Genomic DNA, 26,415 nt, shown 5'->3' on the forward strand with positions numbered 1-26,415 from the left:
CAAGTTCCATGTGCAAGTTTCAACAGCTTGCCCCATGCACAAGCACACCTTTTTTCCCCTCATGTTTAAGAGGAGAGGCCTGAAACAACAATCCATCAGGCGAGAAGGGCTGGGGTGAGCGGGGTGGGGGGGAGTGAGTCATCCAGCAAACACACACAGCCCAGCTTGGGCTAAGGTACATTGTGCCACACTGTTTCAACAGCAATTAGTGGCATTAATGTAAATTATAGGTAATCATTTTAAGCTGGGTTTAATCACAGCCAGCTTTATTAATAAAATTCTAAATAACGCTGGTCTAATAGCTGATATTTGTAATTGCTGGTTGGTGTCTTCCAAAAAAATTAGATTCAATTACCTGTTTTGCTTTCTGGGATGACGGCCATCCTGAGCTGCATATTACTGTATTGGACTCAAAAATACAATATTTTCTCCTTTGCTCACTGAAAGTAGCAGGCAGCAGAAAATACAAAATGAAACCTTACAACCAATACTTGCAACATGCTGAACATCTTCTACTGACTTTCCCCCCGTAATTTGTAGTTGTTTCAAGAGACTTTTTCGATTTCTGCTCTTAGCATTTCATTCAACACATTTTGACATAGCTGTGTTTTGTCCTTACAGTTTTCACTGGATTTTCTTAATTTGACAGAATTAAATTGGATGAAAACCAGCCGATAAGAAACAAAAGTCAGCTTTTTAAAGGGTTTGAAAAAACTTTCCAAACTAGGAAAAGTGATTGACCCTGGTATTTAAATTTGCTTTATCGGGAACAAGACGTAAAACAGCACTTGTGTTTCCATTCAATTATCATGCAGATTTTGAGTTAAAAAAAATAAAAATAAAGTACGAATTTTGTGTTTCCATCTACTGGTTTGGCCACATAAAACATAATTTCGTAAGATGTTGACGCTGTGTAATAAAGTAGAGGTTGCTAACTAGCATGGACCACACATCTCAGAAAAATGGAGGAAATCGTCCCCTCCAAATCGAAGGTCTGGACCTTTACGTTTTTCCTAGTTTCGTGCCGCTGGTAAGGCACAGATTGCGCAGTGAATGGGTCAGTTTAATACGTCGGAAATTGTTCGGCAATTCTGTTTCCATTTGCTTGTTAGCGCGTTTATTCTTTTTGGGATATACCACAAGAGGATGTAAAAAACGTTTTCAAACTTTCGGAGCCGTCACTACGTCGGCATGTAAAAATACACAGAAACATCTGGAATTAACAGTAGAATAACACCTCAAGACAAACAAGATGTTGACCTGTACAATTATGAAAAAAGTTATTTAAAATGGAAAAAAGAGACAAATTAAATAAAACAACAAAGTAACAGTAAACAATAAGTAATGAGTGTTAGCTGCTGTACCAGTTTTAGTGTTCACATGTTTGAGCCATTTCTTCTTCACGTGAGATGTAAACGTTTTAAGCCCAGTCAGTTGTTTGATTACTGGTGGCAAAATGTTCCACATACAGTATGTGCTCATTTAAATGAGAAACATGATGATCCAAATCATGTTCCGCATCCTACTGAGTTGCAGTCTTTATTTCCAGCTCTCCTTGTTCTGACTCCTGCTGTGGGGTGTTAAAGTCATCTGTCTGATAATCTCCAGGGCGGGATTATTGATACATTTAAAAGTCAGTTTAGTAAGACAAATTATGAAAACTATCGCAACCTAAGAGATTTTCTGGATCCTCCTCCAATGGCTTTTAACTTAAAACAAGCTCTAAGGGAATTCCCTTTTACAACATTTGGCTATACCATGGTGCCATGTTTCATCAAAACTTGTGCTTATTTGCACAACATGTTCTTTGAGTTTTTCTCTCCTGCACAAAGTCCATTTAACCCACTGCCTCCATGTTTAGCTATGTCCGTTTCCTGAAAGGAGTCACTTAAGTAGATGCTCTTGCTATTTAACTCCGCTATTCCTTTATTTTTCTTTTTAGCAAGTTTTTTTGGTGCAGAATGGACCTACTTTCATATGAGTTGGTAACAGAAGCTAGTCAGTGGCAAAAACAGTTGTCGTTCAGCTAACTGGTGATAAATTTGTACTCATCCATGATATCTATGCTAAAAAGCTAGTTAGAGTATATTAGCATCCAGTTACTAGCAGCCTCAGCCGCTCAAGTCATAGGACACAATGAACGTTTATGAAAAAACATACGAGATTAAATAGTACTTCCCCCAACACAATTTAAGGCCTGTCATTAATGCATGCAAGTTTCATTTACTTTTTTTTTAATCTTTAAAAAAATTAAAGAATTTTTTTTTTTTAGAAAGGTCTTTTTTTGGCTCTGACAGCCTTTATTTGAGAGTAGTTAGACAGGAAATGAAAGAGAGGGAAGACGGGCGGCAAAGGTCATCAGACCGGGAATCGAACATGCAACTGCAAATTTAAGACTTTTTAAGGATGTGCAGTCACCAAGCCTGTAATGGTGAATGCTGCGAGTTTTTGGGGACGTCCCCTTTGCCTGTAATAGATCACTTGTCGGCAGTTTGCATCAAATAATTAACTGAATTTCAACTGTATTGTAATATAATTAGGATTGAACTGGAACAGTATGTATTCAAACCTATATCTGAAAATATGACTAGATTATATTGGATAAATCTGAACTGAATTAAGATGAAAATGGATGCCATATATTTGAATATGAACGCCACTCTGGTGGTGTGTTGTGCTCTGAGAGAACAGTGATGAATCTGTCTCATATTCAGATGTGAAACAGATCATCTTTTCGGAGGGTTTGAAAAACCATAAGTGAGCATGGCAGCACACGTTTTATTGTTTACACATGTGCAAAACACTGCTTTATTCAAAGCGGACATAAATGGAAAGCCACGGCTGCAAAGTATTTGTACAAAAAAAAGTAGGCAAAAATAATCAAATCTGTTTATAAACAATTTACAAAATATAATAAACTTTATATAAAAATGTATATATTCATCTACGTTATTCAACAGAATCTTTTTTTTTCAGCAAAATAACCGGTGCTATTTTGCGTGAAGCTGTCCTTTACATTCACTTGTTGCACATTACAGACATCCTTTATTGCCAAAGTGTCCATTCAGTGAGGTAGAAATGTTCGTGTTTTTCTATTCCTTTTGGTTGTTCTCATTGAAAAATCGGAAGTTGGATCAGCTAGGAGCTCATCCTACGTTGTGAGATGGCATCAGTTCTACGGCCGTCAAACGGCTGCTCATACACACGGCCGCTCTGCTCCAATGAGTCCTTGATGCTCTGCTCGAGGTCCGAGTCAATGTCCAAAGCAGTGTAAGGATTCTCGTGAAGAGTTATCCCATGATACGTGACTGACTGTGGGATGTATAGATCCTTGTGGGGAGTCCAAGGAGCTTTCCCAAACGTACCTGCGGGAAAACATGTTTAAAAGTCATTCCATTGCCTGTGCAAAATCAAGTCCGGATAAAAAGATTGGTTAATCGACAACTTACCCATGAATGTGTTGCAGGGAGAGACACATTTATGAGGTTTTCCACAGTCGAAAGCATCTTCCTCATCCACAGTTGTCTGCCGGTCCCTCTGCTGAGGCGCAGGGTCTTGATTTAGGCTGGTGTTTCGAAGCTGCATCACTAGAGAGGGCGAGCACACGTCAAAATGCTCCGATAGCAAAATGTCCATCGTTTTGGGTTTGGTCAGGCTGCCGCTGTAGGACTCCATGCCGACCGGCTTTTGGTCAATTGAAAAACCTGAGGGTGAATAGGCAGAGATTTTATTAATTAGTTTTCTGGGGCTTAAAGTGGCACATAACACCATTTTAAAGCTCAATTAAGTAACTAAAGTTGTTAAAAAAAAAAGCTATATATCAAACATGTAATTTATGTAAATTGGGTCTCTTTCTCTTTAGAAACTCCTGCTCTTCCTGAAACACCACCTTCAGAAAGCCACCACAACATGGCTCCTCTATTAACCCTTTAGCAATTTTTTTACTAGCATTACTCTGAGAAGTGGTTCCTATAAGGAGCTCCTCAGATGCACACTTCCATCAGGTGTTTGCTAATTACTGCTGGCTAGTCTGAAGTAGCTGAGTGGGGGAGCCTCCGGTAGGCTGCAGCTCTCTCTCCCATCAGTTTGTCTAAAAATGTATCATCAATACCAAGAGTTTTGGTATTGATGGTATTGATTTGGTATTGATGATGCTCCAAAGAGGAGCGGCACCTTGAAGGAGACGCTGGTCCACACGGATGAGATTGAAGGATTTCTAAAATGAGTGAAAGAATCAAGGCAACACTCCAAGAATGTTCTCGATGAAGGAATAGCATAATCAGGCTAAAAAGCTAAAAAAAAGTCAATACAAAGTCATAACACGGCCCTTTTCAAAATCCTTCTGGAACCGGATCAAGACTTGTACCAACCTGTGAAGACTTCGGATGGGTCACTGGGATAGATGTTATCGCGACAAAGCAGCGAGCCAATCGGACCTTGGTAGTGGCAAAGCAAAGGATCGATGGCTGCTTCCATATCAGCTTCACTTCCTGTATCCAGCTGACAAAGACCTACCAAGGGTAACCAGGTGAACAATGTTACTACAACCTTATATTTTATTTCAGTACATTTAGCTTTAAAGTCAAAGAAGAAAAGGCCAGTGTTGGTACCGTTCATGTCTTTGGCCTGCAGGTAGAAACCACTGTAGGATGATGCTATGTACTGATGGCTGCTACCACTTTCAGACGGGATGTAGGCATCCTGTCGGTCCGCTAGTGTTCCCTGGGAGGAGAGGTAGCTAGGAATATCCGCAGGTAGGTTGGTCTCATCTGGAGGACAAGATCACGTGTTAATGCAAGTTTAGATGCTTGGACAATCTGACAAACCAAGTGACCTCTGACCTGTATTGGTGACGCTACAGTCCTCGTTCCGCCGGCGGGTGTGGTAGATGATGACCACCCAGACCAAGGAAGTTCCAACTACGCAGCAAACCACCGCAATGATGACAATCCCCACTGTGGTCCAGCCATCATCATCTGCCCCTGATCCACTCCCCATGACATTCCCGGCACCACTCTGCACTCCAGAATCACAGTTGGGGTTCGGCAGGACGGCCAGGCGAACATTCCCCCGCTCTGTGCCCAGAGCGTTCGACATCTCGCAAGTGTACTTTCCCGCATCCACCTCAGCAGCATCAACAATAATGAGGAGCTGGTTGGCAGCAGCAAAGAAATGTCGCTCGGTGACCCCTAGGGGACTGTCGTCTTTGGTCCAGTTCAGTCTAGGAGGAGGGCTTCCACCGGCGATGCACTGGAGCACGGCTGTCTCGCCCTTGGCCACGGTCCGATCCGTGAGAGGGCGCAGGAAATAGGGGGTTTCTGTAAGAAATACAGGAAAAGCTTTGACAACACTGTTAAAAACTTTGGAATAATAAAGGTCCAGTAGGTGTAGGGTAATTTTCTCACCAAGAACAGTTAGAGTTGCATTTGCTGAAGTAACTCCAGCTGTGTTCTGAGCCGTGCAGCTGTAGACACCAATGTCCTCCGTTTTGACACCCGCAATGAAGAAGACATCATCCTCGGGCATGACGTGCATGCGACGCTCGCGAGCGGCAGGAAAGTCAGTGCCTCCGTCTTTCTGCCAGGCGATCTGAGGGGATGGGTGACCGGTGGCCGCGCATTCTAGCCTAGCCATCGCTCCTGCCCGGATCGTCAAGTCCATTGGTGTTTTGGTGAAAGAAGGAAGTACTGAAAAAGCAAAACAGGTTAAGATTTGGAGTCCAGGGTCTGTTGAGAAGTGTCTAACAATTTAGCACACCCCAAACTTACTGTTCACCGTGAGCCGGGCCTTAGAGGAATATGACGACCCAAAGTGGTTAGAGATGACGCACTGGTACTTCCCCTCGTTGGAGAACTCCACATTCCGCAGCTGCAATGTGGTGGTGTATTCTGTGACTTCCGTCTCACTTCCTGCATCGCCCTGAACCCTTAGGTGGGCCTGGTTGTGGATCTCGGCATTGTTCAGTACTTCATTGTCTTTCTTCCAGGCAAAGGTCATGGGGGAGTCGCTGGAGCTAGCGGCAGAGCAGACGAATGTCACGTTGGTTCCTTTGAGGGCTGACTGGGTCTCTGGCTGCACCGTTATCTTGGGCTTTGGGAAGTCATCTGGACGAGCAAGAAAAAACATCAACATGTATGCAGATGATGCACAAACTACTACATTTTAACATTTAGTGGCCAGGGAAGAAAAGTACCCAATTTAAACAGCTCGTGTGTATCAGGAATGAATGCACTTACCACACACAAACTCCTCCTGACGTACCAAGAACACACTCCTGCCCTTCAGCATCTGTGGGTGGGCGCAGCTGACATTGACGCAGGGCAGGAAGCTTTGCTCTTCCACCCAGATGGGAAGCCACTTCAGCTGGCAGTCACACAGGAGACTGGAGGTATTCAGACGCCTACCAGGAGGAGAAGGTATCAGAAAAAGCTTTTGGTTTAGCACATGCTTCATGAATCCATAAGTTAATGTTCTATCAGAGAAAACAAGATGTTTAAGAAGTGAAGTTGAGGAGGATTTTTTCCTGTAAGTATTTGAATGAAGATATTTATTAAAAAAATGGAAAAAACCGCCTCACTTTAAATGACACTAAACCTTTACTGCTTTAAGTAGGTTTGGCTACGTTAATTACTTCAAGGAGGTCTTGAATCAGTTAGCCCATTGTCAGAATTATGGGAAAAAGAGGTTATTTTGACTTTCTTCCAATGGAACTAGAAAATTCCTGAAGAAATTTAACTGGGGCCTGCCAAAGTGTGCTGGTTGGTTTGGACACAGGGTTCTGATGCTACAAATTAGCATCAATGCTAAGCTTAGCTAAAAAAATCCCAAAGTAGCATGTGGAGAATCACAAGAATGTTGACTAATATGGACCTGCAACATTCAGTATGTTAAAATTAATGCGAATGCTAATAAAATTAGTCAAAATGCTAATGTTAGCATGAATGCTTTGAGTAGCATGTGGGTATCACTAGCATGTTGTCTTACATTCACTTCCTCCATTGACTATACTAACCATAGCTAACATATAAGGAATAGCTAAAATGCTTATGTTAGGGAAAAGGCTCATGGTGGGAGGAAGTGAAATGCTAATTTTTGTGCTAATGTTAATGCATTGCACTAACCTGAGAGGTAAAGATAATACAGGCTGATATTATTAACCTGAGAGCAATATTGAGGCTTTTATTTTGAAATTTCCAGTATGCTTCATTTTAAATGGCAACACTAATCCCACGTGTAACAGTGGTTGAGTTAAATCAGTTATATAATGCTGCCATGTCTGTAGTTCTAACATTCAGCCTCCTTCTGTAGTCAAAGTTCCATCATCATTGTAGATTTTTTTAACTGCCAACTCAGCCCTCCTCTGTAGTAACAGAGTTATAAAATTATTAAACCAATATTACTTCTTTGTAACTCTTCTCCAAACAGGCAAAAGTTCTTGTCAGATTTTACAACAACAGCAGGTGTTTATATTGTTCAACAACCACCACTTCTTCTCCCACGATGGAAATTGGGTTTGATTTAATCCTGTTCCTCCTGAAATCAACAATCATCTCCTTTGCTCTCTGGTGCTCTGGTTTCCTTGCCACAGTCTGAAATCATGACTGTTAGGTCAACTGGCCTCTAAATTCTCCTTAGGTGTCAATAAAAAATTAATTTCATGACTAAAATATCAAAAATAAAACATCAGGGCTGCACAGTTGGTATCACTGTTGCCTTGCAGCAATAAAGACTTGGGTTTGAATCCCGGCCTGGGTTCTTTATGCATGGCGTTTGCATGTTCTTCATGTGCATGAGTGGGTTCTCTCCGGGTGCTCCGGCTTCCTCCCACAGTACAAAAAGATTTTGTGTACATTAGATAATAGATGGATAATGATTTTTATTTTGCCAACATGTGCCTGTCGGTTTGGACCCAGCGTTCTGATGCTAAAAAACATGGACTTGCACCACTGAGTATGTTAAAGTAAGTGGATCAGCTGAAATTAGCCAAAATGCTAATGTTAGCATGAATGCTGTCAGCAGCATGTGGGGCATCACTACGATGCTCCATGTAATTGACTTACTCCATTCAGTATACTAAACATGGCTAATAAGTAAGAAAAATAGCTAATAGCTTACTTAAGGTAAAATGCTAATGCTAATGCACTTCCTTGATGAAGATATCATCAAACTGTTCAATGATATTTGGAGTCGATGTTAATAAGAAAGTCAGCGGTCTGTGGTGCCAACACTTACAGCTCCTGAAGGTTTTTCATCTGGGAGAAGGCGTTGGCTTGGATGGACATGATGCCGTTATTGCTCAGATCTCTTATGCACAGAGGAAAAAATAAGAATAAACAAAGACAAGGCATCAGCACTGATAAGGTTCTCAGAGAGATTTTCTGCAGACATCAGATGTTAGGAGTGCAGACATTTTTACAATCTTCAATCACAAGAAAGAGAGAGGAAAAAAAAAACAATAAAACTCTGGGCAACAGATCGCTTTGTTAATCAAAAGAGGCCTGACTCTGGACTGCTTTGAGTTCTGGCATCACTTCTAATTAGAATCAAATGCAGTTGTTGAAAAGTCATATACAAACACACACACATACACACACACTTGTCTCCACTTTGTCTCTCTTTGTGATCGATATAGTTTCACATGTAAGGATGCTAATGGCAGCTTTTTTTTTTCTTTTTTCCTTGACTCCACATCAAAGCAGAGGAAAAGGAGAAGACGATCTGGATGCATGGCTCAAACAAACAGCCTTTTATGATTCGGCCCGCTTTGTTTACGGCTCGGACTTTTGAAAACAATCAGTGAAACACGAGGTCGACTCACAGGTGCTGCAGCTCGTCCAGGCCTGAGAAGGATTTTTTGGTCACCGAGCGAATCTGGTTCCCCTGCAGGAACCTGGAAGAATGGAAACAAAAGGCTGCACCAGACTACAAGATCTTAGTTTTTATTAGGGCAATTTGATCTGTCAGACACAACTAACTTACAGCGTTTTCATCTTTTCAAGAGCAGAAAACGGCCCATTCATGTCTTCAATAGTCCAGGAGATTTCATTGTTTTGGAGATCCCTTTAAGAGAAATTACAATGTGAAATAAAAAAATCCACAATCAAACATTGAATTTATGCTCCAAACGATCATATAAAACTCTTTTTGGCACTTATTAATTTATTTGCCCCTTTTTTGGGCAGGTTGGGAGTGGGTGGTCATAAAACCTCCTACAAGATGGGTGAAGTTTTTAAATATCTTTCCAACACCATCAATAAGAGCTTTAAAGCGATTCTGTTGTTTTATCATATGTAAAATAAGCTTTTTCACGAACCCACTGACTATTTCCCTGGAAGACCTTTTTAATTATAAACTGGAGCTGCTAAACAAAGCATCTCAATAGGAAGTAAAAGCCAGCCTATCCATAAAGGCCATTTCCCAGATACAGATACTGTTCTAACAATTGCTGGAAAAGGTAAACCTGCTGTAAAAATCTCTGTTTGGTGGGATTTTGATGTTTTATGAAGTATTTTGTGCCAAATATTAACTTAGCAATAAGTCCAAAATGAATGACCAAATAATGTGATCTTAGCAGGCAAACAAAACACTCAACACTCGTTTATCCGCTGAGCAGCGTCATTTTTTTCCTTTCTCTTACTACAACTTCCTACATAAAATAAGACTTTTCACCCAATGTTAAATAGTCAGCCGTTGGATTTCGTAATTACTACCACCGTGGCCACATAATCTAACCAGCTGATGTTTCTTTGAAATGTTTTCAGCAAGGAAAACTCAAACGCTTTCTCTCTCTGCTATCCGCAGAAAGAAAATGACATCTAGATCACCGAAAGCCTAGAATTTCCCAGAAAAAAAAAAATTGCTTCCTTTGATCCTTTAGCTTCTTTATTGCCTTCAAACAGTTATTTTCCTCCTCGGCATGCTCGGCTATGGCTGGTTGAAATTGAGGAAGGGTGTGAGTGTGTGCTTTCATGTTAGTGTGTGTAGGGGGAGGCCGGGGATTGTTGAAGCCCTGAAGCAGTGTGTGTCCACCTAGATGCACACCTGCCCTGCGATGACCTCAGCAGCGCCGCTCACATTTGGTTGTAGTTAGTCTCCGCTACGGGAAATGTTACTGAGCCTTTCTGTGGGAATAGAGGAGGTGGGGGGGGATGGGTGGATGCGGTGTGGGAGAGCAATTTGGACAGAGGAAAGGATGGTGTGGGGAGGAGTGTGTGTGTGTGTGTGTGTGTGTGTGTGTGTGTCAGGGGGGGGTTACTGAGGTTGCGGTTCTGCCTGTCTGAGTTCCTTCTTTTCTTTTTTTTTTTTTATTTGTGTGCGCAGACACATCAAGACAATAATCTACTTCACATCCCCAAAGCAAATCAGACGCAATATTTCCACTCCAGTACCGAAGTTAGCTAAAAGCTAAGGATAGCATGGATTGTCCTTTTTTGTTTTTCCTTTTCTTTGTTCCACATAACAAATACTCGCTCTTACTTGCGTCCCAAGAAATAATTAAATATGTCCGTTCTATGTATTGAGTCTGGAGGAGCTTTTATTTTGAAAATCCTAAACCGGATGCTGTCAGTTACGTCTTGCGCGCCAACAACGGCTTCGGTCTCGATCCTCACAACGCCCCCCCCCCCCCTCCGTGTTCCCTAGGGGCCTCCGTACTCACCCTGAGGTGACATTTACAATCCGTCTTTTTGTAACTCGAACTCAACTCACAGCATCTGCAGGTTGGAGAGGCCGCGGAACGCTCCGCCCGCGATGAAGCTCACACGGTTGTTTCCCACATGGAGCTCGTCCAGCAGGCTGAGGCCGTCGAAGCTGGACTCCTCCAGTCTGGACAGGTGATTCGAGGACAAGTTGCTGCAGGGCGGAAAAAACAACAAAAAACAACAAAAAAACATCAAGGAAGATCAGCACAGCAACACACCCCTAATATCCATGCAACAATATAAACAAAAGTGTGGCATTTGTTTATATTAATTTCCCCAGAGTCGGTACTTTTTAGATCCAATTACAGCAAAGAGTCTTTTTCCTTCCAGTTCACAGTTACAAACTCTTTCATGTTGGTCAATTCCATTAATATATATTGAATGCTTGTGATTCTGACGCAATCAAAACCAATATGTGGCACTGCTTTGGGAGAATGTAGTTTAAAAATAGCGGACATCCTTTTCTGATCCAAAGTAGAACAAATCAGATGGCTGGACAGATCCCCAGCTCACCAGCAACTTGTTTACGAGATAAGAGCGAATGAGTCCTAAAGCATCCTGGACTTTGTGAACATTAAGCCGGCCGCTGATGGAAAAAGCCACAACAAGGAATCTGCTCCCAGGGAAAGGCAGGAGATGCCGGTGGTGAAATAACAATGAGTAAAAACGATCACTATATTTACGTCAAATATGTAAATGATAGCATAATCACTTTTTGTCAAAAAAACCCACCCACATCTGCATCGTACCGTTTCACATGGAAGGGAAACGGCTTAAGATACTGTTTTTTGTCCTCCAGACCTGTGAGTGGCGCTAAATTTGGAGTACAGGACATGGGCATGAAGCCTCCACACAAAACCGTTTGATGAGGGAAAAAGACGCCGATGGATAGCAGCCGTCAGTATTAAGGACTGGCAGCCAGACAGAGTTTTTTGTGGATTAGCAGCGCACAACTTTTACAAGATAAGAGGATTAATGTTCATACACTTCATAAGCAAGTAAGATTAGTAAGGCACAGTCAAATATTACAGTATGGAAAAGGTAGATCTCTAATCATTAGTAACCATGGACACAATGTCTCGCCATCATGTAGCCTAGCGTGTATGAAGAAAAAACTGGTTAGCATGTAGACTTTTGGATGTTTTAAGTCTGCTCCGGTGTACGGGGAAATGCAGTTTATAACACAGAGCTATAAATCACGTGGTGTGAATTCAGACAAAGTCGGCGGTATGGTTCAGTGTCTAAGCTAGCGATTCCCAACTTTTGTAAACAATCTAGAACCATCTGTCTGTCATTAGAAGGACTTTTAACCGGAGAACGGTTCGTTGGTATGAAAACCAAACGAATGGGAGGTTTTGTACACCTTGACAACAGTAACCGCAGCCCATTGTCTTCAAGATGCTGTTTGGTTCTGAGTCCAAACTACACAGTAAACATCCACCGTTTCTAGACAGGGTCTCAGCTGGCCGAGGCCAGGGTCCAGCCAGCTGGTCAGCAGTGCCAAAGAAAACTCCAGTCGATTTCCCTTTCATCTCATTAAAAAGATGAATTTTCAAAACCTTATTAATCCTCAATACTGTTAACCAGTTCTTGCCTGCCAGGAGCAAACGTCTCTGGTTTGGGGAATTATTGAATTCTGTGTAAAACTAAAAATCACAAAGTGAGACAGAAGAGCAGAACTGAAAAGGCGGAATGTGTAGTAGCTTGGCAGAGCTTTAACACTGGCACTGATCCGCAGAGCAACAGAGACTCAGCTTTGTCTGGTTGGTGGCGGGAGGAACTGAAGTGTAAGCACAGCAGAGGAGGGGAGGCGGAGCAGCATGTAGAAGTGTCGAGGGTTCAGACGGCGAATGGAATAGCGAAGCTGGCTGGAGAGGGGAAGGAGTCCAGAGAGAGAGGGAAGAATATGGACTCACAGCTTGCTGAGTTTCTGGCAACACTTCCAGGTTTCAGGCTGGATCCTGCTGATGGTGTTGTGTTCGAGGTGGAGCTGCTGCAGAGCCCCCAGGCCGTACAGCCAGCCTTTGCTCACCTCCGTCAGGTTGTTAAAGCCCAGCTGCCTGCAGACAACGCAAACAGGGCATCACTTCATGCAAAACCCGGGAAAGTTTGAGGGAAACCGTCTCGGCACGCACTGATCACAAGGTGAACTTACAGGACTTCCATGTTGCTAAGGCCAAAGAAGGCCCCGTCCATCAGCCCGGTGAGGCGGTTCCTCTGCAGCTTCAGCGAGCGGAGGGTGGGCAGGTCTTGGAAAGTCAAGCCCTCCACCCGGCGAATCTGGTTTCTGCTCAAATCCCTGGGGAAAAAAAAACCCCCGCGGTGTCCTCAATCAGAAGGAGCCACCAGGTGCAACCATCAAACACGCAACTTTCGTAGGAGCGCAGAGCTTACAGATGCTGCAGGTTGGGCAGCTGGAAGAACCTGGCCGGGATGTTGGAGATCCGGTTGTGGCTGAGCTCAAGAACCTGCAGAGTGCTGGCCAGGTTGGTGGACCAGCCCGACTCCAGAGACGAGATGCGATTGTTGCAGAGGAACCTGAAGGATTTCGGAGGAACTTGCTGAAACGGGCCATTCATTTAACATCATGTAACACCGACAAACCTCAGTGCATAGCTGAAAAGTGGAAGAGTCTTACAAAAGAACCAAACGCTGCATCAGTTCAGTTTTACTTCGCTACATTTGTCTTAAATCAATTGAAATCCTAATGTACAGCCTTAGATATTTTGGTTGAAATGTAGCGAAATATGAAAAAAAAAAAAAAGAAAGTTCAGGCCATGTAAGAAGACAAAACTCACAAGTTCTTGAGAGGCAGAGCCGGGAAGGAGCTGGTCTTTATTTCCACTATTTTGTTGCTGCTGAGGTCGAGCGATTCCAGGGAGGCGAAGGGTCTGAGCCGCTCCTCCGAGATCCCACTGATCCTGTTGTTTGCTCTGAAAATACAGACACCGTTGCTCCTATAAATTGCAAGGAATGCTTCGTATCTGACTAGCGGCGCAAAACGGTGTCGTGTTCCCAAATATGCAAACAGTGAAGACTGTAAATTCCACTGCGGACTGAAAAAAAAAAAAAAAAAAAAAGTCAAACATCTCACAAAACCTACCACCCAACATGAAACTCTCTGACATGCCTTTTTTTTCTTTCTTCTTCTCCACGCTGATGCTGTTTGAATATTATTATAACAGGAAGTTAATTTTTAAACATGACTAACGTCGCCGTTCAGACCCTCAGGTTCAGCGACGTGTTATTTTGTTTATAAGGTAATTACGAACAAGGTATTTAAAAAACGTTACCCGCCAATTACTTGACTGATGAATGCCATTCCCTCAGTGAAAGCATGCCTCGGCAGAGGCCAGCAATTTCCTGAGCTGCACGCCTCCTAAATTGCAGTGCAGGGACTGCTTAGTTCTAAACAGAGCTGTACAGTGCCGTCTTTGTGTGTGGGGACTCAGCAGCGGAGTGGATGGGAGGGAGAGAGTCCCTCTGATGCACCAGACTGCAGGCCCAGTCCTCGCCTCCGCTGCTCAGTGCCCAGCATGGTTTGGAGGTATTTTATAGCCAACGCTCACTTTTCTAAAATGGTGACATTTACTGGAATTTGTACATCATCAGAAAAGTCAGCTCTAATCAACAGTAATCTGGTCTGGAGGTGGGTAGTGAATTCAGACAGCAGGTGTACCCTGGCCTATCAAGTCTCCCGTTTTGGTCGGGAAAGGACCCTTTTTTAAAATCCCCCTTTCCTGCCATATCGTTATTTTCCCATAAATATCCCGTATTGGGCCCCAGGCTCTCACGCTAGTTGCACCAAACGGCGACATTTTCCCCGTTTTGTAGCCAAGTGAAAGCTACAAAACAGAGGAAAAGCAACTGTCTATTATTTTGGCCCAATGTGGATTTGAGTTGGATACCCCTGAAGTAATTACTATTTTTTTAATAGGGGAAAAGACAGAAATGATTCTTATCTCTAAAACTATGGTATCTGCTGATACTGGTAACTGACACGTGTCTTTCTCTGAAACGTTCTGCAGCCGTAGTCCAACACAATGAAGACCTTTTTGTAGGGAGAACCACAGAGGGGTCTCCACGCACCACGACCCTCAGGTCTCAGACTAAAGTGTATCTCAGTGTCCATGTTCTCCTGACCGGGTCACTGAGGCGAGGAGGAGAAGAAGAAGGTTTGCCACATGAGCTCTAACTAGTTCTTCCAGCTTATACCAGAGGGAAATTAGATAAGCAAAAGGCTGTGAATGACTGGAACAGAGATGTTGTTAACAATCGTTCAGGGTTTACGTCCCAGATTCTCATTTGTTATACAAGCACGATTGGGTTCCCTCAAGCTGCTACCTGCCAGAATCTACCAGCGCTCTGGGCCCTCAACCAGACCCCACAAACCGTCAAACTATGCAAAATCGTGAGAGCCTTTCCCGAACGCTGTTGTTGTTGACATGTGTTTTCAGTAAAGCCGTGTCCACTAAGCAGCAAATAATTTTAATAGAGTAAGCTTTTCAAACGGAAAGTAGCTTTTTTTTCTCTTCTCTCCCTTTAAACCGTCTCACTCGTGGTGTGTCTGGGTTGTGTGTGTGTGCGTGTGTGCGCGCGTGTGTGTCTGTGTGGTATTTCCTATTGGAAAAAGAACAGAGTTTTCAAGCGCAATCTGACGACTCCCTCTCACAGCCGTGGCGCCGGTAATGAAAACCAGCGCTGCATTCATTGTTGAGACGCCATATTAAACTTGTCAGATATCTTACACACACGAGACTCTGCGTTTCAGCTCATTGGCTGGCCTAGCTAAAGCAACTTTCTAAGAGTATGAGGGCCTTGTTGTTGTCTTGAATCTTCAAACTGACTGATGGAAACTTGCCAAGAAGTTCAGCCCCTTGTAGACCTAATCTAACCTGGTATCTCTACGGTCACTTGTTGACCCTTCACACACAGGGGATTTGGTGGGGGCCGGAGGAGAGGGTCCACCCCCCCAACCCAACAGAAATTCCAAGGAAATTGTTCAATTAATTAAGATGATCACGACTCAATTACTACCAGCTGCAGGGTTATTGCCATTTGTTTTTACTCTAAGCTGCGAGGTCAAAGAAGTCGGCGAGCGCTGCCGCTATGTCTGACTGGCTGTTTGAATAAGTGGTATTTGATACCCTGAGGTCCTTTTTTTTTCTTTTTTTTTTTTTCTTCCTTTACAACCCTCCCAGCTTGGAGAAACTGGAGGAGAGAGAGAAATTCTGGAAAAATGTTCCACTGGTGGAAAAAGAAAGAAAAAAAAAAAGAAGAAGAAATCAGACTGAACTGCTAAACGTTAGGGGGAAAGAGGTGATAGCTAATGAAGATAGCATGTGAAAGCAAACAAGTTGAAGTTTTGCTCTTGTCCCAGTTTTTTCAAACACAAACCAATAAAATGAATATGTATGTAAAATTGGAGTTTGGGCAAAAATAAGTGGGTCAAGAGCACTTTGGTACGTACTTCAGCTTTAAAATCATAATATGGTTTGCCTTAATTAAAAGAAACAGATTAACAAAAAGTGGCCTCTACTGCTTACTGCTGTGGTAGAAGTCACTTACTTTATGGAAATCTATTAGATGATTATTTAAATTTACTTTATGGAAATGCACACTTACAAAGGGTTTTGGTTTGACCTTCACTGCATGAAAACCTTCATTTTTCCCAAACTGCAGAGTTTAATGATAGTTTTGTTTTGGTGTCACGTTTAAAGTTGCACTACAAAACATTGCACTGTACACTTAGTTCCACACAAAAACCTCCTGCCTGTGTCTGGATACAAACAACCACTGCAGCCCTAACAGAAACTCCCACAACTACAGGCTGTCTTACGGGACAGTTAGCCATTACAAAGCATTATGGGATACCTAGTGTAATTGGTGTGGCATACTGGCACCCCATAATAACAATATATGCAATGTTTTGTTTGTAGGCCAGATGAGGCTTGCACCACTTTAACTTGACATATCTAGGCTACTTCCATTTCTGTTATATTCCTTCTTTTTTCCAATCCCAAATTATGTCTAAATTGCATAAAACTTTGAAAAGAAACGCATAGTGCTAAGATAAGATAACACATTTTAGGCATTTAAATAATATAATAGAGTTCAACTGAACCCAGACTTAGGATTGTAGGTGGACCAGAGTCCGATTACGCTTTCACACATCGTCAAACGAACCGGACTGGAGTTCAGTGGAAGCGGATTAAACAGGGCTGGTGTGAACGCAGTCTCAGAGGACTCTTTTCACTTCATCAGCTCCAAGAATAATTTGTAGTAAACGCTCTGTGTTTTCAGCCAACATGAAGGTCATGAGTTTATTATAGCCTTCAAAAAAAATGTTTTTGTCAAATCTGAAAAACAGAAATCCTTCCAGGTCAGCAACTGTAAGGGTGTAAGTGCAACATCATGAATTTTTTTGTATCATTGAAGGTGACAATTATGTTTTACTTTTGCACTTAAGTACATTTCAATAGTTTTTAGCTTTTACTTAACCGATTTCAGTCAGTATTCTTACTTTTAGCAGAGTCACTTTTAACACAAGTATCCATACTTCTACTTAAACAACGGCGGTGCTTTTGCCACACACATTCATTCACCCCAACACACCTGGAGTTGTCGGCGCCTTGCCACTTCCACATGTCAGAAGAGAAAGCTGGAATTGAACTCACAACTTTCTGATTACAAGACGGCTCTTTGCTCAGGTCAGTGGCCCACTGTCCGAGTGACTGCCCAGCGATCCTCTCTTTTCCATCGTCAAGAGGAAGTGGAGTCCAGCATATCGCCTATTTATGAGTGAATGACCGGACTTCGGGCATGGAGAGTATTAAAAGATTTTTTTTCTAATTGGAATCTGTTGGAATTTTGCCCCATAACATAATACTGTTCTATATTATATCACTGTAGGGAAATCATGAAATTCAGAGGTGTGGAGCTTTAGTCACTTGGTGTGCTCATTAAAACGCTAAAACTCCTTTATGACCATTAAGGGAAAGGCATACCTTTTCACTTGAGGTACTTTAATGTATCTGAGCCACTTCGCCAAATTAGAAGCCAAGCAAGGATTAAAATGTAACCCAACCCATATTAAAAGTTGCAGGAGGATCAACGTCCCTGTTGGAAGAGCTCTGCTGGAGACTTTAAAATGGCAGTCCAGCTCATGTTTATATTGCTTTGTGAAATAAACTGTCGCTGGAGGTGAGATTTCTTTCCAAAAACTACAAGCAAATTGTTGACTGACTGACTGACTGACTGACTGACTGACTGACTGACTGACTGACTGACTGACTGACTGACTGCGGCCTGCGGCTGTTGCTGGCTGTCGTGTCGGGGCTTGATGAGGAATACGCCTCATCTAGGAACATCTACATTCCTCCCCAACAACTTCACACTGGGTAGTTTTGAAAAACGCACCACAGACCAAATGAAAATTGTTGAGGTTTCACAGTCTAATATCTGGTGTGATTCTGAAGGCACGTCTTGCAAAACAAGATTCCAGACGATTACGAGCTCACAGTTTGCAAGGAATAAATTTTGACAAGTCAAGAGGCTTTTTTTTTTGTTTTTGTCTGAAAGCTGATCTCCTCTGAAAGAGTGGGACTAAATTGATGTTGAAGTCTCTTTCCATTCGTCCTGGTGACATTTGTCTGCAAACACTTGGTTGGTCTGGGAACTAGCCCAGTCAGTTGGGTTTGGCTGAGCTGGGAGAAGCAACTTCCCAACTCATGAGTTTAACCAACTGTAATAGTCCTGGCAGAGAATGACCATCGAAACCAGGCTGAGGCGACAATAGGCAAACGTAACGGTTATCCAAAAGCCTTTACTTACAGAATGAGGGTTGTGATGTTTGAAGCATAAGGACCCAGATCTGGTATTGCCTCCAGTTTGTTGTGATTCAGCTTTCTGTAGAAGTAAGAAAACAGAAATAGATTGCTAGATTTAGTACATCGAAGGACGGAAAAGACTATTATTAACCTGGGTAAACACCGAGAACACCAAGAACACTTACAGTTCCTTTAAATGCGGCAGTCTGGAAAACAAATTGCCGTCGAGCACTTGCAATTTGTTATGGCTTAAGTCCCTGTGAAAGGAGGAAGAAGTAAACATCAACGCACTGCACTTTTCACAAGCTCCAATCTTCCATAATGACCTGCAGAAAACATTAACAGCTTTCTGCCTTACTAGCAGGCACAGGCTGGGAACTGGAATTAAGGTACACCAGAGTTCAAAACCAACAAAATTCTCCATTCTATGGTCTTAAGTTCTGTTAAAATGATCGTCCATTATGTTTTACACACTTAGATTGTCTCCAATATCTTGGCTTACCAACATGCAAAAACTTGTTAGAGGCATCAATTTACAGTCCTCCAGTCTGAATTTTGAGCAAACTTTTAAAATGTCGCAAAGAACATAGGCACTATGTTCTGGTATCTACTGGAGCGAATCAACCAGGCAACGCAAAGTGTAATCTCGTCAGATGTTGACGCTATGCATGGCTGCAATAAACAGGAAGCAGAGGTTACCAACTAGCATAGAGCACAAGTCTCAGAAAATCTCAGAGAGGATTTTGGAAATGTGTTGTAGAGCAAATTGTAATTTTTCCGTCATGTCAACTAAGTAGCGGTGATGTCACAAGCTTTCAAGAGACGTAGAGAAAAAAAATGCAGTGCTAACGATCCTAACTGCAGGAACAGCTAATCAGTCATGCAAAGTAAATATTTGCTAAGTCAGAACTTATCTGGAAAATCTGTTTCAGTCTCCCCTTTACTGCATTAGCTTTTCAAAAGCTTCCTCAGCCATAAAGCGATCACGAAAAACACAAACAGCCTGGCGAAGATGAATCAGCCTAATAAATTTATATTACTCTACATGGAGTCAAAAGAGAAGAAGGTGGGATAATTTGGTAAATTTACTGGATGTTTATTACATACATATAATTTAGTCTGTGTGTCAGAATGAAAAATAATATAAAAAAATGTTTTAAGATTATTAAGGTTGTTATTGATCTCTGGGTTTCTTGAGGCCCGACCTTCTGACCTCCTGACCTCCTGACCTCCTGACTGAAGATCCTTTGAGCGATTGTAGTTTGGAATCAGGCAGAAAATTACAGGAGTACAAAACAATTCCAATTTATGCATCAAAGCACATGCAGAATTACAATTTGTGCTGGTTGATGAGATCACCGATCAGTGGCAAAAACTGTAATAATCAATATGTTGGCTTCTGGTGTCAGCAGCAGGAATAACTGCTGAAGTTCCTGCGTTTAGAAATGCACCAATTATATATTTCACTAACGGAAAAACATTCGTTGGAAAATATTCTGACACCAGAATTTTTTCCTCATAATTATTGCACTGTAAGGTAAACTGAGTGACACTGACACAGGACATATTGGATGCCCACACAGACTGCGTATTGTGTATCTGTGTTTTGCTTTTGTCTGAGTCGTGTTGGTGTTTGGGCTGCACTCGGCCCGGCCCGGCCCGGTTCTGGGCTTGGCTGCGGCTCGGCTTTGGGTTGTACTCTTGTGTCTGCTGCCTGTTTTTGAAAATGAGCCTTAAAACCAGCAGCAGAACTCTGGCAAGCGGGGCCTCACGCACCATAAAGCGGCGGCGTTACTGGCACTGCTGCGCACGATCAACACTGTGGTGCCAGACACTTCTTCTTTCTTTTTTTTTTTCCATACCTCCCTCATCTGGAATCCATCAAGAAACTCTTATAGGAGGGGAGCGTAGTGGGGGAACCTGACAACTACTAATGTATTTGTAATGCTGGGAAAAGTGAGAGGAACGCCTTTTGTACCTCGGAGACAACCTGCTGGATTTTCTGGGCCTGTTTTGAAGGTTTCATGAACACATCAGGCAGAGTTTTCCTTACTCTGCTGGAACAAACCCCCACCTCTGCCTCCCTCCGTTCCCTCCTCTTTTTCTCGCCGTGTTCCAACTACAAGATGCTGTTGTTGTTGTTGTTGTCGCCCCGCCACTGGAGGTGTCCTATCACGCTCCAAAGATAAACCTTGTGCAGACCCTACACTTCCATTTCCCTCACAAAGGAGGCTCTGAGTGAAGAAAGATAACACGAAGCCTGGCGTACAGGCTGCGACCTGCATCTGCTGCCCCGATGGAAGCAGACCGCGCCACTTCCTTATCTGGCACCGCAAACTGCTTCTCTTTAAGCCGAAAGAGCGCGTCGTTACCGTTCACACCGAGAAACACTGAGAGCGGAGGAGTTTACGTGTTTGTTTCTCGTTTGACGGAAAAATAAACCTGAATCTAATCACGCGTTAGGGAGAAACAAAAAACAAAACAAAAAAACGGCCCGTATCTGCCAGAACAAAATGACATCAGTCTGTTCTTGCAGCCGGTTGTTGTTGATGCTGAGCGGCGCTTGTGTGATTTTTGAATGGGCGGGGCTGCGACGCCAATAAAACGCTGCAGTGGGAGGAGCTTAGGGCGACCTCCCAGGAGTTCTGCTCCTGATCTTTTATGAAGTGTGAAAAGTCCTGATGAGAGATGAGCAATAAAGTTTGCCACGATATTTTGTGGAATGTATTGTTGTTAGGGATGCACTGACATAAAAATTTGGGCCGATATCTTTAGCTGTTACGACAGATAACTGATATCAACCAATATTTTATATATATATATATATATATATATATATATATATATATATATATATATATATATATATATATCCCTACCCCTTTGACAGTGAAAAAAACTACCACAGCACTGACATCGCTTCAGTTAAGCAATCCAACATTGAAATAATAATCGATTGATAATATCGCTTCAGTTTTACCCATCTAAGTGATGATGACATGTAAAAAAGTTACTATCATTGATACAACAGTTGATGGCAACATACTGTGCATCTGTCATTGTGCTAAGAGTGAAAACAGCTTCTTGTTTTCTCAGGTTGTTGTCAGGTTGATGATGGCCGTGTCTGAGTGCCACAGTTATGAAAGCTCCACAAACAAATGTGGTTCTTAAAAAACATGCCAATTTTTAACTGGTGTAAATAATAATAATAATAATAATAATAATAATTATAATAATAATAATAATAATAATAATAATAATAATAATAATAATAATAATAATAATAATAATAATAATAATAATAATAATAATAATAATAATTTTTTATCACTAAACCTCCACTCAGTAACTGCACTGAATCATATTTTAGAATTTGATGAAATTTTGCTGACTCTCTCCTGGAACCAACAGTAGGAGGAAAAAAATTACAAGAACATCAATTTCGACTTTGCTGTCAGAATTGGACATTTTAGTTGTCAAGATAAATCAAAATTCGAACCCTGATGAGAATTTGTATTTTCTCACAATAACGAGAAACATTATAATTAATGCCTATCCTGAGTCCATGGAACTTAGATCGATAGAACTTTGTCAATTTTTAAATAAAAATAACACCTTCAGGTATACTTTAAATAAATTGTAGCTTTTGAATTTGATCCATTACCTAAAACCAATGAAGTAGCCTAGTTGAACTGTTGTTAGCTGTAATCCTGGTAGAAATGTTTGTTAGTCCCACTTTTTTAAAGAATTTGCTGTATATTTGTTGTTGTTTTTTAAAATAAGTATTAGTATGGACAAATGCTTCTTTTATGTGTGAAAATGATCTAATTTATTTTCACTATACATAAATTAGCAGGACTCCAGAGTGTGCCATGCAAGCAGAAACCAGTCACGGGACTAAGTCAATCCTTGGTTTTCCTCCATGATTATATTTGTAAGGTTTTCTACTTTTGCTGATATCAATGCCAGAGAAAAGGGGCAGAGAAGTTTTGTTTTTTTGGCAGCTTGATTGGGAATGTTAATCCTTGATATATTTATGCTAAAACGTTCTCCAGTTTTTGGCTGCGGTGAGGTTCGCCCCCTGGGGTAAGATGCCAACAGTGGAAGAACACTGGCTTGAATCAGCAACTTGGCATTTCGTGAAACAATGGCTGCCAACCTTTTGCTCCATCTTGTTAATGAGCGATACTTTTCACTTGTAGTACTTGGTAGATTGATTATAACAATTTTAAAATAGCCCCGGGCTCTTTTGCTATGTCAACATTCTGTACAATTGCAGCTTTGTGCTGCTTGGTCAAACCCTGTTTCTGTTGCGATTGAATATTCAATGTTTAAAGTGTTCCACATCCAGCTGAACAAACAGGGTTTTTACGAATCAAATACACGGATTTGTAAAAAACCTGTTTCTTAATGCCAATGTATCGGCATTAACATCAGTACTGTTCAATTTTTGTCCTTCTTATTGATATTAACAGCTGATGTTTATGTCCATCTTGATGCCGTTTGTGTTTCTGGTGGTCACGGTGACGCTGTCCTGTGTTTAACTGGAGTAGAGAAGCAATGTCAGAGGTGTCATTTGTTTAATTGTGTCCAAAAGATCAGGAAATTTATATATTGTAAATATCGGTTTTCAGCTACAATAGCAATATTAATATCGGATATCTATATCACCCAATATTTTCATATCTGTGACTAACTAAAATATAATTTTCTACTGTTAACATATGATAGTCTAGATGATAATATCTAGGCTATCATCTCAGCTAGGGATGGCCTAGATGCTATGATTAGTATTTTAGATAGCTTTTGCTTTGCAGCTCATTTTGACTTTTACGTGGGTTTTTAGACTTCATGGAGTATATTATTGTAGGTCAACATGCTTGTGCTAGCCTAGATGCTATTGTTAGTTTCAGCTAACTAACTTTCAGCTGCTTTTAACATTTTTGAGGCACTCATATTTTTGTAGTGGAGCCCCTAAGAGGAAATGTTGGGCACAGCAGGGCAATCACACATTCCCAATGGTTAGCTAGACAATGTAGGAGAATATTATAAATATCTACATAACCATAAAAACTGATGTCTAGGGTCTGCTTCCTAGTCCTATTAGTTTGCCGCTTGAACTTTTTCACCTTCGTAGTTTTGGTCGTTTTGGTAAAAAGCATTGCATTCTACGACAAGATGTTTCCACCTGCCTTAATTCAAACGGGCCACAGAGTGACTCCAGGATTTTTTCATTTTCTATTCATTCTACTGTAAGGAGCTGTGGTTTTATAACTCTAATGATCTATCAGCAGAAGGTCGAAGGTCAAAGTCGTTTGGTCTATTTAGAGCCTACGGGTGCTTCTTTGTTACTTTTTGTAAGAGTCATCCAGACCAAGCGAGGATTAAAATTAAAACTATTAGCGATTAACAATATATCGGCACTAACATCAGTAACGGCCAATATTAGTCATATTTTACCATGTCTGTACCGGTCCGATAAATAAAACTGGGTTGATATTAACAACCAATATTTAGTTCTGTATATATCAAATAATGATTTGTGTTTATTTGAATTGTATCATTGTAATAACATAAACACTCAAGCTAATTTCTTTCTGTACTGAAACAATTTTAAAACATTTTTTTCCCCTCCCTTTTCAAACTGCAACTTGAAAACATTTCTGTTTTTCCGTTGGCTTGATCTTCATCCTTTATTTCGCTCCTCCCCAATCAGTACCACTGCTGGCCCCGGTGTTGCTAATTCAGCAGAAATAATGGGATGCTGGAAAACAAAGAGTCGGGCGGTTTAAGGGGTTTAAGATGTGCTGGAGAGCCACTCGTAAATTAGCATGCCAGAGTGAAAAGAATTTTTCCCCTTGAGTGGGACTCCCCCCCCTCTCTTTTTCTCTCAATTTTCTTTGGAAGGCCAGGTTTTTTTTTTTTTTTTTTTTTTTTTGGTTGTGAGGCGCAGGCTGGGTCTGTTTTCTCTGGCAAGTCGCAAGTTTCCAGAGCAGCAGAAGAGAAAAGCTGGATTTCAGCAGGCGCTGAGTCAACTGCTAAATCCTAACACAGCGCCATAAAAAAAAAAAAATAAATAAAAATATCACCAAGGATAATTATCTGTAAAGTAGAAGACAGAGAGGAATATGAGTTTAGAGCTGAGGCTGTGCATGCTGCTGTGGCTCCAGGAGACCGGAGGTCGGACTCGGCCTGTGGAGCCAGTGGAACAAAAAACAAAACAAAACAAAACAAAACAAAAAAAAAAAACACATGAGAGGAGACGGTGGAACTTCAGGAAGAAGTTCAACTTTACAGATTTAGGCTTGAATTGTTTTGAAGGCACGGCGTTGCACTGAGGCGGACTTACTGCACTGCAAAACATCACAAACACAGCAGCAGCTTTGTTTCAATTACTTCTAAAGGGAGGGATCAGGTAGTTGATTGTTACTGTAATTACCACCGCTGCCACAACAAAGACAAGACAGGAGGAGAGAAAAAAAATAACACGACTTTAGACAAAACTAGGAATGCACCGATCACACTTCACCTGGCTGATGCCAATATTCTGCAGGTTTATAGATTAGAGTAGTTTAAAAACAAAAAACAAAAAAAAAAAAAAACGTCAAACTAATAGCAAGATTATTCCCATTCCTGCATTAAAGCAAAAGGTCCCTAAACCTTTTAAACTGTGGAAAACTGTCTGATTCTGATCCCTGATTGGTGAATCTGCATGAAGTCAATCCAACATTTCCAATGTCTCCCTAACTAATTAGTGCATCTCTGGAAATGGAACCGATTTTGACCTGTAGGTGATTGATCGATCATTCAGCCTGAGAAATAAAAGGACAGATTTTTCATAAATGCACGAAGAACTGAGACAACTCTGATCAACTCTGATCACTGAATGACATGCAAGGTCTGTCTGTGATGACACAATCTTGTAAGGTTTTTTTTTTTTTTTTTGGTTATAACAGTATTCAAGTTGACCGTGTATGAATATTGGTATCTTTAAACCATAAACTATAGTAAAAAACCCCAAATAAAAACAAGGGATTTTGTCGACACCACTGAATTCTGTGATTTCTTACTCTTTTCCTTTTTGTTCTCCACTGAACGCACAAACCACGTCGTGGTCATAAATGACACAAACAAAAGTTTCCACAGAAAACAGAAAAACTCTCTTCACGAGGACTCACAGCTGAACTGTCCACTCCGGGATCGTGTCTGGAATTCGGCCCCTTTTCACCCGACCGCAGTCCACAAGTTCCCCAAAACACACGCAGGGAGGGGGGCACGTCCCAGCGTGGGCCCCCGATCCACGCTCCAGTCCCACGAACAGCAGAAAAAACACGGCAAACCTCACCAGACTGCGAGGCTGCGGAGAGGAAGGCATTTTTTCTTCCACCCGGGCGATCGCACCTCAGTGGGCTTTTCTTTCTATCTTCGGATGCAGCCGATCCAAAGTGCGAAATCTTCAGGAAAAATTTAATAAATCACCCTGCCCCCCAACACCCCAAAAAACTAATCCTTTTATCCACCGGCTCGATGTTTATATCCAATCCCTTCCTCCTGCGTGGATCGTATCTGTGAGGAAGAAAAGCAAAGCGTCCCTTTCGAACTTTCCCATCCCAGTGTGGAAAGTTTTTGGTGCCGTGCGCTTCGCCGCTTCTGTTGGGGCAACTCGTCCTGTGCGGGATCCCCACAGCGCAGCATGAGCACACACCAGAGGTATGCGTGGGGCGGGGACCACAGGGGCGCATGGGAAATGGAGTCCGTTCAGCTGCTGGCTCAAAATCCAACGTAATAGGTCTAATTTCTCTACTTTTTTTTGTTCATTTTTACGTGAGCTGTTTAATATTTATGACTGAGGTTTTTATTATTAAATTTACAATTATTAGAAGTAG

At 41.8% G+C, this 26,415-nt stretch overlaps 1 protein-coding gene across 1 annotated transcript; it reads right to left on the bottom strand.

Moving 5' to 3' along the window:
• Positions 1–1,125: 1,125 nt before the first annotated feature.
• On the bottom strand, positions 1,126–26,208 carry lrig3 (leucine-rich repeats and immunoglobulin-like domains 3). Its single transcript, XM_044108475.1, has 19 exons — positions 25,708–26,208; positions 18,715–18,786; positions 18,534–18,608; positions 13,499–13,633; positions 13,095–13,238; positions 12,856–12,999; positions 12,617–12,760; positions 10,708–10,851; positions 8,980–9,060; positions 8,819–8,890; positions 8,233–8,304; positions 6,237–6,400; positions 5,769–6,104; positions 5,406–5,687; positions 4,842–5,318; positions 4,611–4,769; positions 4,371–4,511; positions 3,450–3,704; positions 1,126–3,365 (listed from the first exon to the last, which is right to left on the bottom strand). The coding sequence occupies exons 1-19, from the start codon at positions 25,902–25,904 to the stop codon at positions 3,139–3,141; spliced, it is 3,321 nt and encodes a 1,106-aa protein (XP_043964410.1). The 5' UTR covers positions 25,905–26,208; the 3' UTR covers positions 1,126–3,138.
• Positions 26,209–26,415: the final 207 nt, after the last annotated feature.

Source organism: Gambusia affinis, linkage group LG23 (assembly GCF_019740435.1).
Source record: "Gambusia affinis linkage group LG23, SWU_Gaff_1.0, whole genome shotgun sequence".
NCBI classification, from domain to species: Eukaryota; Metazoa; Chordata; class Actinopteri; order Cyprinodontiformes; family Poeciliidae; genus Gambusia; species Gambusia affinis.